General features: G+C 48.9%; 9 protein-coding genes across 9 annotated transcripts; 5 read left to right on the top strand and 4 right to left on the bottom strand.

Moving 5' to 3' along the window:
• Positions 1-776: 776 nt before the first annotated feature.
• On the top strand, positions 777-1,379 carry BJ212DRAFT_1479411 (uncharacterized protein; the record flags this gene model as incomplete). The annotated part of the gene is made up of 1 exon (XM_041339871.1): positions 777-1,379. The coding sequence occupies one exon, from the start codon at positions 777-779 to the stop codon at positions 1,377-1,379; it is 603 nt and encodes a 200-aa protein (XP_041194986.1).
• Positions 1,380-1,487: 108 nt separating this feature from the next.
• BJ212DRAFT_85521 (uncharacterized protein) lies at positions 1,488-1,954 on the top strand. The gene is made up of 3 exons (XM_041344208.1): positions 1,488-1,497; positions 1,549-1,705; positions 1,763-1,954. The coding sequence occupies exons 2-3, from the start codon at positions 1,647-1,649 to the stop codon at positions 1,890-1,892; spliced, it is 189 nt and encodes a 62-aa protein (XP_041194985.1). The 5' UTR covers positions 1,488-1,497; positions 1,549-1,646; the 3' UTR covers positions 1,893-1,954.
• A 1,789-nt stretch (positions 1,955-3,743) lies between these two features.
• Positions 3,744-5,802, bottom strand: BJ212DRAFT_85504 (RNA polymerase Rpc34 subunit-domain-containing protein). The gene is made up of 8 exons (XM_041344207.1): positions 5,678-5,802; positions 5,533-5,613; positions 5,405-5,478; positions 5,282-5,346; positions 5,110-5,222; positions 4,911-5,054; positions 4,658-4,855; positions 3,744-4,595 (listed from the first exon to the last, which is right to left on the bottom strand). Exons 1-8 carry the CDS (start codon positions 5,744-5,746, stop codon positions 3,909-3,911), a joined length of 1,431 nt encoding a protein of 476 aa, XP_041194984.1. The 5' UTR covers positions 5,747-5,802; the 3' UTR covers positions 3,744-3,908.
• A 176-nt stretch (positions 5,803-5,978) lies between these two features.
• Positions 5,979-6,823, top strand: BJ212DRAFT_1479409 (uncharacterized protein; the record flags this gene model as incomplete). Its single annotated transcript, XM_041339870.1, has 5 exons — positions 5,979-6,085; positions 6,140-6,212; positions 6,265-6,329; positions 6,379-6,467; positions 6,516-6,823. 5 exons carry the CDS (start codon positions 5,979-5,981, stop codon positions 6,821-6,823), a joined length of 642 nt encoding a protein of 213 aa, XP_041194983.1.
• A 527-nt stretch (positions 6,824-7,350) lies between these two features.
• On the bottom strand, positions 7,351-9,344 carry BJ212DRAFT_1298524 (uncharacterized protein; the record flags this gene model as incomplete). Its single annotated transcript, XM_041332706.1, has 14 exons — positions 7,351-7,392; positions 7,443-7,594; positions 7,643-7,669; positions 7,732-7,747; positions 7,804-7,886; positions 7,934-8,016; positions 8,078-8,146; positions 8,199-8,223; positions 8,275-8,423; positions 8,481-8,570; positions 8,630-8,702; positions 8,761-9,035; positions 9,095-9,122; positions 9,191-9,344. 14 exons carry the CDS (start codon positions 9,342-9,344, stop codon positions 7,351-7,353), a joined length of 1,266 nt encoding a protein of 421 aa, XP_041194982.1.
• A 453-nt stretch (positions 9,345-9,797) lies between these two features.
• Positions 9,798-10,355, top strand: BJ212DRAFT_1345370 (uncharacterized protein). The gene is made up of 4 exons (XM_041335300.1): positions 9,798-9,820; positions 9,876-9,883; positions 9,930-10,198; positions 10,257-10,355. Exons 3-4 carry the CDS (start codon positions 9,979-9,981, stop codon positions 10,322-10,324), a joined length of 288 nt encoding a protein of 95 aa, XP_041194981.1. The 5' UTR covers positions 9,798-9,820; positions 9,876-9,883; positions 9,930-9,978; the 3' UTR covers positions 10,325-10,355.
• Positions 10,333-11,223, top strand: BJ212DRAFT_1345369 (uncharacterized protein). The gene is made up of 3 exons (XM_041335299.1): positions 10,333-10,688; positions 10,741-10,779; positions 10,837-11,223. Coding segments are annotated over exons 1-3 (345 nt in total). The 5' UTR covers positions 10,333-10,686; the 3' UTR covers positions 11,141-11,223.
• Positions 11,224-11,679: 456 nt separating this feature from the next.
• On the bottom strand, positions 11,680-12,358 carry BJ212DRAFT_1345340 (uncharacterized protein). Its single transcript, XM_041335298.1, has one exon. The coding sequence runs from the start codon at positions 12,126-12,128 to the stop codon at positions 11,904-11,906; it is 225 nt and encodes a 74-aa protein (XP_041194979.1). The 5' UTR covers positions 12,129-12,358; the 3' UTR covers positions 11,680-11,903.
• Positions 12,359-16,122, bottom strand: BJ212DRAFT_1345336 (Piwi-domain-containing protein). The gene is made up of 9 exons (XM_041335297.1): positions 15,819-16,122; positions 15,665-15,716; positions 15,107-15,601; positions 14,591-15,057; positions 13,600-14,541; positions 13,463-13,548; positions 13,304-13,411; positions 13,011-13,251; positions 12,359-12,955 (listed from the first exon to the last, which is right to left on the bottom strand). Exons 1-9 carry the CDS (start codon positions 16,048-16,050, stop codon positions 12,612-12,614), a joined length of 2,967 nt encoding a protein of 988 aa, XP_041194978.1. The 5' UTR covers positions 16,051-16,122; the 3' UTR covers positions 12,359-12,611.
• Between the last annotated feature and the right edge of the window lie 212 nt (positions 16,123-16,334).

Genomic DNA, 16,334 nt, shown 5'->3' with positions numbered 1-16,334 from the left:
GGCTGAAGTGATCTTGCCGGTCTCAGAATACCTTCAGATACTAGACCGCACTTTTCTATAATGCTCCATGCTTGTATCACTCACACAGCTCATTTATCACACTGCGATTCAAATAGACAGAATAAGCATATCCTCGAGCACATACATACAAACCACTGAAAATGAAAGAAGTCCTTGAACGAAGCGATTGAGGTGAAGCCATGGGAAAGGATGGGATGGGAACGAGTAGTGGAAACAAGGTCGATAGTGTGTGCGAGCGTGACAGTTTAAGTGCAAGTCAAGAGCGACTCAAGGAGAGTTGAGTAGTAGCCTGTGTGTTGGAATGAACCGGCGAGAAGCGGAAGCCTCTACGTGAATAACAGGGAAGGAACCCAGGCCGACTTTCTGGTGTTTGCCGAGGATTCTCTTGTTCAAACGCTTACTTCAATACTATAATCACATTATCTAGCACAGTCACTGAAGCACCCTCTCAATCTCTGTACAAGGCGCACCTCTTGTGCCCTCCTCCTACTTCTCTTCCTATTGATCATAAATAGTTCGAGTTCGCAGGTAGGATGAAGTTAGCATTCGGTGTCGGCCTCAGAAAGGCACTCTATCTGAACCGAGTCATGACTTTGGATCGTTATCTGCGGGTCTTGGCTTGGGCATGGTGAAAGATACCACTATGTAACTCAGAGTTGCTGATGGAAACGAGTCCCTCTACATGTCCTTCTTAACGGAACCGGCGCGGATCTATCGATTAACGACACGACAGTATCTGTATCCAGACTATCCTCATGTCCTTTAGATCGGGACGTACACATCCTCGGCCGTTACTTAGAAAGCAATGCACTTGCCGGCATCATGTCTCAAAGCGGGCTTGTCGCAATGTGGAATTGCACACCACTCCTTCCCGATGTCCTGCTGTCAAGATTGCTATCTGCACTTGGCCTGCGCTTCTCATAGAGCTGATCCCAGTTTCTTCTGGCTTGCCTGGATTCGTGCCATCGGTAAATGCGAGTTCACACGAGGTTGTCCGAAAGCGCTCACAAAACGCTCGTGTGCGTATACTTTATACACCTGAGACGCAGCCAACAAAGTGCTATTGGCAGATGTGGCACGTCCGGCATAGCGTCATCGATGGACTTCTCGATCATGTAGATTCATGTCTGGCTATCGGTAATGAATTTCAACACGGGAGGGAGCCCTTTGTGTTCGAAGAAGCCAATGATGATTTCCACTTGCGCTTTTCATCCTTCCCTTCCATAGACACTGGATCCACAGATCACCGTATACTCGATTTCATCCTCAAAAATTCCCTATCAAACCCGAAAGTTAAACATGTAGTCGCACCTTCAGAGCCCCTCAATTCTCACCCGCAGCCTTCTTCCGTGCCATAGACGAGTTCCGCTCACGGACAGAAATTACCGACCAAAGCACAAGCACGGGCTCCTGGTGCATCGGCTCACCACTCATATACGGCGAAGTAGTCTCCAGCACACAAACAATGTTTGATAAGTACGTTTTATTCAATCACGTCCATCGCAACGCCCACTAATGTACCCCCAGAAATCCATCCCTCATCTGTGCACTTCCCTCTCATCCCTCACCACAATCCAAATAGCAGGACGCGGTAAGGGTGGTGATATGTGGTTCTCGCCTGCAGGATGCTTGCAGATGTCGCTCAAGATCCACATTGGGCTAAAAGGGTCTTTGTCGGGTCCAGATGAGACTTATACTCCTCTTATTCATCAGTGTTCGACTATCTGACATCAGGCAGTACCAGGCCTAACAATCCTTCCCTCCAACCTCGTATCCACCCAATACCTCTATGCACTGGCCATAATCAACACATGCCACGTACTAGACCCCACCCAATAGGTCCACAAAGTCCATCTCAAATGCCCAAATAACATTTATGCCCTCTTCCCGTCCTCCAAACCGACATTAAAGCCAGAACAGGTGAAAATTGGCAGGGCACTACTCACAGGAGTTTTAGCGGGGGCATGGCAGATGTAATAATCGGTACGGTACCGTCCATCCCCTTCTCATCGTGACCCACAGGCTAACGCTCATCGATAAATTGGAAGTGGCCTCAACGTCCTAAACGCACCACCCTTCGCCTCACTTGCCCAACTCGCATCTACACCTACCTCAGGGCTCTGTAGAATGCGTACTGAGCAGCAGCAATTCTAACATTCTTTGAGCGCATATGGAGTTCTTTTTTGGAGAATGAGAAACAGGGTTTCACTCGTTCACCAATACCTCCGATCATGGTTACATTTGTGTGTCTCCGTTATGTTTCATTTTACGTCCGTTTACTTACTTGTACTTATTCATTGTTCGGACAGAGGTCAACCCGTCACACCAATGAATCGGACCCTTCGCACTCGGACATTGAGTCGAGACACCACGCCGCTAAACACATTCTTTGACGCCCCGATTGAGGTTTTTCATCTGTGCGTTTTTGGCGATGTGGCTTGTGGTTGATAGGGTTTATGCGATACGTAAATTTGAACTCGAGATAGTTGCGACTGTCGTCAGCTTTCAAGCGACGTTGTAAGGATATCGTGAAGTAACCATATGCCGAGCTTTGGATGCAGCTGATAGGCCAGTTAATTTGTGAATAGAACTGAATGAAGAGGGGAACATACATATAATCTCGTCATTGGTTTTGTCCCAAACATCCGAGCCGAGATCCATGACATCAGCTTTTGTTCGTCGTTTTTTGGTGGGGGACTCCGACACGGGCAATACCACTGGCCGGCGATACGTCAAGTTCGAAATCGCTTGTCAGTGTACTGGGAAAGGCACCCGACATGGGGAATGCCAGTGGGTTGCAATTCGCAATGTTTGCAAGTCTCGCGACTTATGAGTCGTGACATCCATTAAATGGTAAGCACTCAGCACTATGCATAATGAATTTGGGACGTACTGGGAATTCGCGTGGATCATATTGACCCAACAACATATGTGAAGAATCGAGCGGGAGGAGGTGTTGGGCGGGAAAGGACCTGAAGAGAAAGCAGAAGTATCGTTATCAGCCAGCGGGAAAAGCCCATCACAGAGAAGTAATGAATCTCCGGAGGGTGCTAAAATTTCACGACAGACTGGAATTCATATTTTGTGCATGATGATTTGCACATGCATGATACCGGGAAGGTGAGGTAAGTTGAGACGGGAACTTGGCAGTATGCTGTAAAGCAGGAATTGCTCGAGATCGACGCTCTCTAACTAACAAGAGACCTTGCAGGTGACTAGCTAGATCCTTGTCGTGACTATGGCCGAGCCAGTCGGGTTGTGAGTAATGCTAACATTGCTAAGCAACTCCTGCGCCCACTGTTGTACGAGCGCCTGGGTTTGATTTGGGCTAACAGAAGGGGAAAATAGAATGATGTGGAGATACACGAGGTGTCCTGTGTGGCCTACGGAAAGGATGAAAAAGTGTGTATATGATGCCTGAAGCTCCGAAGCCCGCAAAGTGGCAGGCATGATAAGATACGCGGCGGGCAACAAGAAGATCGGGAGATGATGTAGCATGGCGCCGGGAGTGGCAGACAGACCTGTGGCGCCAAGAGGTACACGCGGCGGAGTCTGCATTAACCGCACCCAAAAACTGGCCGAATACCAGACTTTTGGTGGTCTCAGCGTTTGAATGGATAGTGTTGATCATGGCGGGAAGAAGTAAGTAAGATGCGCTGGCGTCATGGTGAGAAGGCACCCATCATACGAAGTTTCGTGCAGTAGACTGCAGCTGGGTCACGGTGTGCAGGTCCAATGCGGGAAATACAGGGCCGTGAAAAATACTCGACAGTTGAGTGCAGGAATTGCAACAAGGGTGCAGGAATGCAGGAACTTGTGAAAGCCTGGGCTGCTTTGTGCTGTAAAAACGAACTTATCGGGTTATTTACATCGTGAAAATTTAAAAACTATGGCCCCCCTTCACCCGTCCCAAGCTTAAAATTAAGCCAGCCCTCGTAGTACACGCACTCTTGTGGGTTCGTAGGCCCCTTGTCGCGACAGAAGTCAAATACTGGACATCTACCACATGGAGCTTGGGACCATCCCAGCGCTACTCGCTCTTGGCGGATGGCTCGGTAGACGAAGGCTCCTCCGATGTTGATATTGTCATCTGCCTCCGGAGTCTCGAATTTAACGCGCCTCGAACTTGAGGATGACTTCTTATTTGTCTTCATTTTCGTCGACTTCGACTTCGACTTCGACTTCGACTTTGATTTCGATTTCGAACGACGATCGTCAGAGTCGGATTCGGATTCAGAATCATCGTCAGATGAATCATCCCGCTTCTTCCGTTTGCCCTTACTTTCGCTTTCTTCCTTCTTCCTCTTCCGTTTCGGCCGCTCCTCTTCTTCGGACTCGTCATCATCGTCGCTGTCACTGGAACTGTCCGTACGCCGCCGTTTTCGCGGTTTGGATTTGGATTTCTTCTTCTTTTTGGACGAGCTGCGTTTGCGCTTCTTGCGAGTAGTTGAGTCTGAGTCCGAGTCAGAGCCAGAGTCCGAGTCCGAGTCCGAGTTCGAGTCTGAGTCCGAGTTTGAAGAAGCTGGATTGACGGAGTCGACTGTAGCGTCCCACGATGTTGTGAATGCAGGTAACTATAAACCAATCAATCAACCCATCAGATAACAAGGGGAATGAAACGAAGCAAATCACAAACCTTCTCAATCTCCCCATCCAACTCCAACACTCTCAAAAGCATCTCAACATGTTCGACGCTCAACTGCGTCTCCGTAATTTTACTTTTACTTAGAAAATTCTGGATATGCTGAGCAGATGGGTAGGAGGGTGCGGCGCTTATGGAGTAGAGTCTATGTTCGTTTTGGGTGGAGGCTTTGGAGCTTTGTTTGGGGAAGGACTGCCAGAAAAGAATGTTGTAAGTTTGAATTGTAGGGGGAAGGAGAGGGACGTACACGGTCACGGATGTAATGCAGGCATGCGGTTGAGAGGAGCTTGATGAATTCCGTGTCGAGTTCGTTGTCGGTGTACCATGGCCCACCCGTAAGCTCGACTGAAGGTTCTAGGTGCGCGAGCATGTAGATCTTGCGCGTTGGGTGCTAGCGCAGGCGTATATGAAAAAGAGTGCCCAGAAATTTGAAGGGTGAAACATACCTTGACGGCTTTGATAGCTTTCACGAGCTGCTTCTGAACGAGCGATTTGAGGCACCTGTCGATAACGGTTTGATGCAGTTCGGTTTTGGCCTTTAAGTGTTTGGTCCAGATTCCTGTGCGTTACACAAAATCAGATAAGTCTTGCTGTTCGGTGTTGATGCGTAGAGCTCACCTTCGTTCGCGGAGGCTTGGATATGACCCAGCACCATGGCTTCTTCACCGCTCATATCTTTTTTCCTGTGTTCTGGATATCAGGGGATTCCAATGAAAGACACAATGAAGATGTGATGCATACACTTCTATCTCCTTTCTCATTACGGCTCGGAAGGAGATTATACCTGCTGCGTTGGACAGGACTTTGAGCATGCCCTTCGGGTTTGCATGTCAGGACCATAGAAAGACGTATCACGTAGAGGTACTCACGGCTCCCAGAAGAAAATTGATGGCTGCGGTACGTGCGGACATATCAGGGATTATCTTTTCAGCTTGTTTTGACGTTAAGACCTGATGCATGATTGAGAGTACGATCAGTGTGGTACTTATGGGTGATGGGGAGAGTTGAGCTCGCCTTGTCTGTGCTGGAAAGCGCAGCTTGGTGGAGCTTTTGCTCTTCAGGGTTGAGTTTTCGCCCGCTCATGGTGGGGAGAGTAGATACCAGCGATGATCGATCAAGTAGTAAGTTAGTTAGTTAAGTCAGACATACATAGTACTGCCATCATTAGGATCAGGTGCAATCAGTCACGTGGTTCGCTAAAGTCGTATGTAGCCTATACCAAACTTGGAACTCAGTAGTCACTGCTCACTTCATCTGACGCCTTCGCCCTTGGTTCATTTCGATAGCATCAGGGCTTAGTAACGGATATCGGGACATGAACGACAATCCTACTACATCAGCAAACCCGTTAACTGTGGGCTTGGATGAACTTGCTTCTTACCTCGAAGGAAGCACTCTTCTCGTCCTAGCGTACGCTGATACGTGAGGTCGCGTTTCACTGCTATTTCCAACTTTCACTAAAAAAGTTCTGGGCAGTTTCGAGAGCAAGTATGCGCGTCCGGCATTAGACAAAATTTCCAGATATCTTCAGGGTCAGCCGTTGACAACAGTGCGTCATACATTCGGGAGATTTTATGAGTGGACTGTAATCTTTTTATCAGACATGGATCACGACGACTCTGACCCTCTTCGCTGTTATGAGTATCATACCGGTATTGTCGTTCATGTGCGTTGACTGCTTGTTCGCGACATGACAGCCTTTAATGAGATTTCAGAGGCCTATCCGTCTTCGCACTTTGCAGCTCCGTGTGTGTTGCTCTTACGTTCGGATTCGCGGTTGTCGTCGCATTGGAAATCATGTTCGGTACACACATCATTCCCAAGTTACGATGAGTCGCTGACCTTCCCACAGCCACAGTTCTCCTCTTGGTACTAGGAGGACTACTATTCTTCTCTTTCGCCTGCACCACATTCTGCGCGATGGCATACCTTACCTTCCGTCTCGGCCAACACCTCCAAACACAGGGCCGCTTTGGAATCGCAGGATGGGCCGAGGAAACAAGACAACACTTCACTTCTGTCAGCGTGAAACCTGAAGACAACGACGATTCGGATGGGTCTGGTGTCCTCATTGCACATGAGGCCAACGATCAAGTAAAACCAGAAAACAGCTCTCCTTCTCCCTCGTGCTCCTTGATAGTACCCTCCGGCTCGACTTGATGCGAACAGACTCCGTGTTCGTAATTCTAGCTCGCATTCTCTGCTGCATAATCCATTCTTTTGGCGCACGTTCCTCATGTCACTTTTCTGCAGCTGACCAGGTTTACTCACGTATGACACTGTATCGTTTGTAATTTGTAATTTGCACTTTCACTCTCTGCACCCACTGTGTACTGTACTATAGCTCCATCACATGCTGTCGATTAAAGATATGGTCCTGGCCTGTTAAATCTGCAAGGTCGACAGGTATCCGATTATTCTTTTTCTTGATACCTATTGCCTCCGCATAACTTCGCTGCGTTCATTATTGCGACCATCAATTCAAGTCTGCTATTCAAGAGTAATACCGCTTGCGCTTCCCATCGTGGTTACTTCGCTTTCAAGATTATCTCAATGTCAGTCCCGGCACGTCCGGTTCGAGACGAGGAGGTTAGCAGAAGAATGGAAGATAACGGACTCAATGCAGCTATGTTTGACATACAAATTCTTCCTTCTGATCCTACAATGCGCGCATGAGAGGGTAGTAATTACACTCTTAGTTTCTTATCTTCCTCAAACGTGTCCTTAACCTGCAAAACGCGGTCGAAACAGAGTCACTTAAAGGACGCGTGACACCTACTTTCTGGAGGAACGCCTCGTCACTCAGCACTCGCACGCCTACAGCTGCGAGTGCCTTCGATACCACCAAACAGGCGTCATGGGATACTTCGGAACGTGCCGCTTCCGTAAATCCTGGGGTATGGTTCCCGCCATCTAGAATGGTCGGGATGGCTTGAAAAAAACGATTAGCATGATTCATGAAGAACCTGTGCTACTCACAAAAACCAGGGTGAAGACCAGGCATCACTGACGAACAAGAACTTCATCAGCAAAGGTCGCCTCCCCTCGGTCGTGGAGGTTAGACGCACAGTATGTGATGTTTCCCTTTTTGGTTCAAAACATCAGCTCTGTCGCACTTTCTGGATGTGCGAAATACTCACAAAATCAGTAGAAGCACTCTTGATACCCCAGTCATAATCGATAGTACCATAGCGCTTCAGAACGACATCGGCAAGCTCATCGCCTGGTATGATATTCAGTACCAAGCTACTGCACGACGCGATTTCATACCAAGTGCTTTGTTTTGCCTGATTTCGTTTCCTACTGATCCGATCGTAACTTGAACTTTGCATCCAGATGCCAGTGCAGCTGCCCTGTGACGAATAGAGATAATACCGCTTGATCAAACAAACATGTCGATATTGAAAGACTGACTCGAAGCAGGAAATGACACGCTTCCTAGTATCTTCCATCTCTGATGTTGTGGGAGCACGGACTAGCCACCTGTATTTGTGTATTAAGCGCCCGAAGTGGAGAATTACTGAGATCGACTTACTGCATTATAGCGTGGTCCGGGATGACTGATTTTTCAAGAATTATTTTAAAGCGTTTTTATAGAGTGAAAATCTCACTGTTTGGAGCCCAATCCTTTCCTTCGAATATGCCATGCACGCGGTGAGTAGGCTTAATCTGCTGACGAAGAAGAGAAACATTGTTATATGCAAGGACAGCCGCATCAAGTGCATTTTGTCCTTCCCAGGGGCTTAACCCAGCGTGAGCACTGTAAACGCGAATAATTAAATATTACAAGTTGATAAAGAATATGAAAGACACTGACGTATGACCCTGATACTCCACCGTGATGCGAGAGATCGCCAAGCTGCCAGACAAACTAATGGAGTGGCGCGGGCCAGGCGCGGGATGGCACCTTTAAAGCAGGTTTAGTAATCCTGATCATCTGATCTGGACACCAGGAGAAGAACTGACATCAGGCATACATCCATCTCATCATAAGCACCCTTTTCATACAACATATCCTTACCAAAACCACCCTCCTCGGCTGCCTCGAGTGTTATCATGAAGCCCACCATTGCAGATGTTTCCAGACACCGACGCACCAGGCGTGCCGAGCAGAACTACCTTTCCATCGATGTTCAGCCTCTCCATAGCGGCCTTGGCTGCAAGAGCTACCGCCACTCCGGATATCCCAATAAGATTGTGTCCGCAAGCGTGTCCGATCCCAGGGAGTGCATCCATCTCAGAGTTGACTCCCAAAACGCGCCCTCCTTGCCCATGGGTGTAGGTAGCCACCCAGGCAGTCTCGAGAAGATAGTTCTTGGTCACTACGAAATCATGTTTTTCCATGAACGCAGTGTATGCGTCGTGGGCATATCTGTGAAGATGCTCTGAGTGATTGCCCGTGGCTATGGCGTACGATAAGATCCAACACACTTTTCTTCGAACTTCAGCTCTGGATGGTCTTTTAAAAATGCGTGAATACAAAATACGTTGAGAGAAGACAGAAACACCGCTCTAAGAGGTGATTACCATGGATATCGAGACTTAAAGCCCTCAGCTCCCTGCTCAGTCCATCAAGGGTCGTTTCGATTATGTTCAGTATGTCTGGCCTGTATACCTGGCCCTCCCGAAATGGTGGTCTGATCTTTGGATCATCTTCTGGTCGCCAAACTACGTCATACATGGCGAGGGTAGAAAGATAAAGTGGCTTGCAGACAAGAAAGCACTCACGGGTTGATGGGATGGGCGCTTGATTGATCGGTAGTCGAACTTCATCTTGGCCGAGTCATTGCCGAACGGCAAAGCGCACCGTATTACACAAGCCAATACGATACGAAGTTGCGAACGGCCCTCCGCTATGATCCTGGGGCTCGTTATTTTGGCAGTGCTTATGGTGTGTGTGTGCACATGACCAAATCCTTTTCTCAGATGGCAGGTCACTCTGAGTATAATCAGTGCGCAATTGTCATCCGCACTTCCACCACCACTACTTACTAGTACCTTCAACGCGTCACCCACTGAGACCTGATGAATGAGTTTGTCCAGGGTCCAGCACCTCGGACTCGAAACCCAGCACCTCCTTACGGGCGACTGTACGGCAAAGTTACTGTATGACAAAGTTCTCGGACTCTTCACAAGTTCGGAGTCGGAGCAGCGAAGGTTTGGTTGGATCTGAGGTATGAGTCCCGAGTTAATCATTTAGGATGAGGTTTAGTGGCAGTAGTGAGTACTTCCTTGGTGTAGTTTCTCAAGATCTCACCATTCACAGCTGCCTGCAACGTGTTTGCCATCGAATATAGTACTCGTACAACAATTGTATGAAGTTTGGCCCTGGCAGCGATTTCTTCAATCCCTTGGTGTCACCCTTTGGGTGCATCACTAGTCATTGGTACCTTTGGTGCTGTTCGATGATAATGTGGTCCATCAGAAGGCGCACAATGCCCCTTGGACCGCTTGGTCTACCTTGGATCTGCAATAGACATCAGATGCCTACTGTTAAACCATGGAGAATGTTTGCAAAGTGGAATGAGCAATACAGTACGCTGACCCTTCCCCAAATTTGAGTCCTCTGATACTGATGCATGTGATCTTCAAGGTCCAGTGATGTCTATATTCCTCAGACGCACGCCTGTCATAGGTGATTATTCCCCGGTTCTGGCATAGATATGCTAGGCTTCCAGTCCTTCAGTCTTAGGTACAGTTCAAGTTATCTGGGATCCATTAGAAACGATATCAGATATTTACTCCAGTAGCCCACGATTCGTAGTTGCGTGAGTCGTGGTATTTCAGTGGTGTGTGTCTGTTGGACAATGTATGGTACCTAGGGGTCCCGATAAAGCCGCTATGCTGACTTTTATGTTGTCCGCGATAGTTGCAATGCTCCACTTTCCACGTGTCATAAAGAAGGCACAGGCCGTGCTACATAATGTCGTCGGGCCTGATCGTATTCCACCCTGCGATGGCGGCCGGTCGCTGTGCTAGGGGGAACAACATATGCTCTCACACAGGAGGATGGATATCAGGGCATGTGCGCTATGTTCTATTCGATACATGAATGAGAACCGCTAACCTTTCTCCAGGTTTATACCTAAGAACTCGACGGTTTTTGCTAACTTGGCGTAGGTTTAATTTCCTTTCAGAGACGCCATTGATGCTCACGGAAGATACGTCATCAGGGGTATCGTGCACAATGCCACTATATTCCCTGACCCAGAGAATTTCTGCCCCAAGCGACTATTGACCCGCGACTTCAAGCCTTTCACCTACGTGGGGAAGAAGAATTTGTGCGTTTGCATCGATCTATATCAGCACCCGTCCCGGCATGAACCAATATCAATTCCCTCTTTATCAATGTTTCCTGTATCCTCTGGGCGTTTGATGTCACCCCTTCTATTGACGTCATCGAAGCGAAAAATTTACCAGACACCTGGAATTATACCAACGGATTCAATTCCCATCCGGTCAGCTTCGATTGCATGATCACTCCACGTAGCGGTAAAGTTGTCGAATTGCTGAACATGGAGTACAAGGGAGTAAAGAGCAGGATATCTGATTGACACTGGTGAACTTGTTTCTGGATTTCACTCCAAATCTCCTCTTGCTAACACAATGTGTACATATGAATTACAGGAAGTATGGATGCTTGTGGGATGTGCTTTGTGCCAAGGGGACGCATACAGATCAACGCATGGGTACAAGTATCCATTCCTCAGCAGTCTCTTCCACCATCTCTCGACATGGGCTCTGTCCGTTTATTTCCCAGCTGAACCGGTTGGACCTGGGCAGACATGTACTGCCGGAGGATCATGGGAACCACAGGTAGAACACTTCATGTTTCTCTTCGCTGTGACAGGAGCAACCTGCAATGATGCGTCAACATCGCACACTACAGGACGGCAAATCAGAATTCTTACGGTGCTCTGGTGGCGAGCATCGGTCATTGACACGGTTGTATCAAGTGCACACATGGATGCGTAATAGTCAAAGATGAAGGGCGGTGAGTGGTTTGTTTGCGTTGAGTTTGCTGATTTCACTTGAAGTTTCAAGGCCCTTTTATATGCCAAGGGAGGTGGCGTTGGCTTGTTGAGGGTTGCCACCCACCAACCAAGGTGGCCCATCGTCCTACTGGGGCAGTGTCAGTGCCACCATGGAGCCACTCTAGAACCGGTCACCTTCCTGTATGACACAGACATGGGTCCACGACGGGAAAAATTAAGGTCGAGGATAATATGTCAGGATGACCTCATGATATTGATCTAGGCGATGTTATTTGGAGCAAAGATGGACATTTTGACTCACGCCTCTCACATCCGTTCCTGGAACGCTCTTCCGTCCAATGTTGGCTATTGAAGCAGGGTTCATGAAACAAAGTGCAGCTCGCCGCCAGGTAAGTCCGTGGCTTAACCGTCGCAACCAAGCAGAATGTAGATCTAGGGGCTACGAAGAGGGTAAGTACCTTATTACGCATGATCCGACCGAAGAGGTGGCTAGACGCGCATCATGTAAAGCAAGCAAGCCCCGTACTTTCGTAACACCTTCGTCGATTATCATGGAATCGAACATGCGCACTGTGCGCACACGTTGCCTTCTCGTCACGATTTCCTCGGTAAGTAGCCCCGAAAAATTCCGGCTTTTAAAAAACGACCACAGCTTCAATGATCAAATGTACGATGGTACGATAGCGCACTCTAAATTTAGAAGTTCGAATGGAACTCGAAGTGGTGCATCGTCTGAATAGCGCCCATCCACGTTGGCGGTGCTCAGAAGTACTTGAATTTTTGCTCTGAACATCTCATAAGGTTGTGCAAGACGATACATAGCTTCGACGAGATACAGTTCGTATATTACAGGAGATTCATCAATCTACATACCCAAACAAGAAACATAACTGGAAGTCATCCAGGAAACCAAGCAATTCGTCAGTAGTCAAAAGGAAAGTAGATGCGCATGATCACAAGTAAAACATGGTGTCCTTCAAGCTCTTAGAGACACCGCTACGCCAGAGTGCTTGTGCTTCCCGCATAACATCTTGCTCGTTGGTGCTGGCGCTACCGCTGGCCGTTGTACCATCTCCAATTTGGCCCTGGAGGAGCTTCCTCAAATAGCATCGCCCACGCTCGCACGCCACATCAGCATAATATGCGGGAGATACAAGGCTTACGGCCTTAGTAGCGCGCGCGAACATGTAGCTCAGGGCATTCGTGAGGCCCTGAAGACTGTCCGAACCGAAGCCAATTTCATCATGAACGACGTAGTAGTGGGTCGGCTTCGTTGTACCCTGCAAACCGCCATGGGCTGCAAAAAGTGTGTATGTAACTGAATAAATGCTGCTTCAAGGAACAAAATTCACCTTGGAGGAAGAAGTCGAAGTCATATACTGCCGTGACCCCACGATCAACTACTGTTCCAGGCTTTGGATTGCCGTCATTTGCAGCATCCTTCCGTTCGGTGGGATAGAATCTGGTATGATGCCTTTTGCCACAAATCACAATAGTCAGCTGGGGGCGATAAGGCTTCTTTGGCTGATCGAAGGTATGGAAGGCTTTTACTATCTCCGGAAGCTCTTCCATCCGGACGATATTGAATTGCCCCTGGATTTAGCATGAGCAACATGCACCCAGCTTCGCAGCGGAGAAATCGCACCTCAGAAACGCCATCGCGATAAACCAGTACACGTTTAGGTAACACCTTGCTACGTTGCCGGAAAAGTTGAAGCCTTGCTACCATCATCTCCTTGAGATTGGTAATCATCTAGGTAGGTCGTTATTGGCCAAAAAAAGGAAATTGCCTTGAAGTTCATACCTCTTTCCGCGACTCCTGGATTTCGAGACTTGCAGGGTATTGGGCAAAATGATTGTCCACGCTTGCAACTACTGCGGCAATCGAGGCTTTGTTGAAGGCATGAGTACTCATTCGAACAATGCAAAGATAGCACTCACGTGTTCCTCTTGCGCTTCCAGGACCAGGGTGGGTCACATCCATTCCAACTACCATCGTTGGCTCGCTGGAGAGCCACCGACCCGTGTTTTCATCGAGTTTATGGTTAACGCCTCCCATTTTCATGTTCACCTTCAAGGCCACGTTTGCGAAATACTGCGGTTGCCCCTTCTCCTTCTTAATCTTGCCCACGTGTACACACACAGTGGCGACATCGAGGTAGACGTCGCATAAGTGTTTCAGTCCTTCGTAAATGTTCTTGTCGCCATTCGATAACATCACGAGCACCAAGGAAGGCTTTGGACGTAATTTCGTCAGACTCTCGCGTATAGTTGTGATAGCCCTCTTCCTAAGCGGATCATCGTTTCTATCTGGTGACGGGAGGTTTGCGGCCACAACCGAGGGTAACTCATTTGACACAAAAATCCCGCTATTCTTGCACATGGCCATGAACCCGCTGATAACGGTGTGGAGGGCAGGATCTTGAGGCCCCTGAAACTCGTCTCTACCACGATCACCAATGAGCAGGACAGCCCACTTCTCCAAACGCGCGCCCGTAGCAAAACGAATGTTCCGCAAATTCCACGAAGCTCTGTCATCGACTGCGGGCGACACGTTGTTAGCATACTTGAGTCCAGGTCTCGGGAGGATCCGGCCGGGAACAACTGCCATGTTAGGCCCGATGGATACGCCAAACGAGCCGAGTGTGGGTCCTGGGTTTACAAACCCAAGTTCTTTGAGACCGTTGTTCACGATAGCGTTTCCATTGACATTGGGTGGTTGGCACGCGACTGTTATCATATTTGCAGTATGCTCATCCGTAAGCTTGCCGCGGAATGGCTGATCAGGAAGGATTTCGCAGACTTCGGCTGGCAGGTAGTTCTTCTTCTGCCCCCCGACATCAACAAGAGGTAGGTCAGGGTACTTCAGTTTAGTCTTATATTCTATGAACAATACAACGTCAGCATTTGAAGGAGAGAGCATGATACTCACTGCGCAAGAAGTACTGCTCTACTGAGACGCGTCCTCCAAGTTCGTCGCACGGGAAGATGTACTGGCGTGCGTTCTGGCGTGCAAGACACTTGACGGTCTTTCGATAGCCAAGATGGGTAGTTTTGACCCTGACGCCCCTACAGAACGCCTCCATTCGTGCGCCGAAACTGGAGTCGTTGAAAGTCATCATCTGCACCGCAAGATTTCCAGGGGAATAGAATGCTGTGGTGCAGACATTGACGTTCACCATGAGCTGACGATGAGCTGGGCGTACTGAAGAGTAGAAGCCCTTCCATGCTTCTAAACCGCCGCCGAGATTTGCTGGAACAGCAGCGGAGCGGAAGAAGTAGCGGTCTTGACCGACTTTGATGCCGCTGCGCAATGGATGCGCGGCAAGAATGAGATTCAACGCGGAGATAACAGGAAGGGTGTTGTAGTTTCGATACTGGTTATCCCCATTCAAGTAACTGCAAGATATACGTAAGAGAGATTTTTGAAATACATGACCTACTTCACCTCATGAGATCCTGTGTGTTGATTTCCTGAATAAACTTGATTGTGAGTGTGTATTCTTTTCCACCCTTTTCCGGAGGCCCAGTTTGGTCATCGTCGTAATATGGCACTTTGATCGTAAGAGGCTGTGCTAGAACACGAGCCGATATAAGCTTTGCACTGCTATCGTGTGCGACGGTACCACGCATCCCAGAGTGCTGCCACGCAGTAGTCTGCTCCGCGAGCTGGAATATGCGACGCTTGACGCGACGATTAGCTGTTCCAGCCGCAGGTGTGATTGCGACGTCATATTCATAGAGCGGTCCCTTGGGAACGCGCACAGGAAAGAAATTGGTGCGAAGTTTGATTGGAACCCCAACAGTGCCAAAGTCTGGGCGCAAGGGCATACTATCGGGGTCATTCCCGAGTTGAGTGTTTCGCAAACGAGCGACGAGCGCCTTGTCGGAGTCGTCAGCTACTCGAGCGTCGACGGTAGCTGGTTGGTTCTCGAGAAATACACTGCATGGAGGAGTTTTAGTAAACGAAATTTGAGCGTGGCACTCTTCCAAACGTAGCACTAACCCGCCCTGTTCTCTTGGAGCACCAAAACCCCTTCCCCGGCCTCTGTCAAACCCTCGACCACCACGGTCAGCACCACGAAAGCCAGAGGGTGAGTTCCGTCCCCGGTCACTGGGAACGGGGCTTCCTTGTCCACCCCTCCCTCTATCAAACCCACCCCTGCCACCACGATCAGCACCACGAAAGCCAGAGGGTGAGTTCCGTCCCCGGTCACTGGGAACGGGGCTTCCTCGTCCACCCCTCCCTCTATCAAACCCACCCCTGCCACCACGGTCAGCACCACGAAAGCCCGAGGGTGAGTTCCGTCCCCGGTCACTGGGAATAGGGCTTCCTCGTCCCCCCCTCCCTCTGTCGAAGCCACCCCGTCCTCGATCGCCTCTGTAAGCCATGTTTAGGGTACGTTTACTGCGATGTACAAAATGTGTAGAGTTCGTCTGCGTGTACTTAATGTTACAACGTGGAGGTTCAGTATAGGGATCAGCGCCAAAAAGGAGGGTTTTGTACCACCTCAGATCACGTGAGCTTACACTTAATTAATTACTTTAGGCAATGCTATGTAAGTTAAAGAACTTCGAGTACTTGAACATTGATGACGGCATCGACGACGGTCCAGGCTTTACACAATTTGAATGTGCACGCAGACGGCAGAACAGTACAGTGAATATCTACGGCC

Source organism: Suillus subaureus (genome assembly GCF_016647635.1).
Source record: "Suillus subaureus strain MN1 chromosome Unknown BJ212scaffold_10, whole genome shotgun sequence".
Classification (NCBI taxonomy): Eukaryota; Fungi; Basidiomycota; class Agaricomycetes; order Boletales; family Suillaceae; genus Suillus; species Suillus subaureus.
This window is presented reverse-complemented; position numbering and strand designations above follow the sequence as displayed.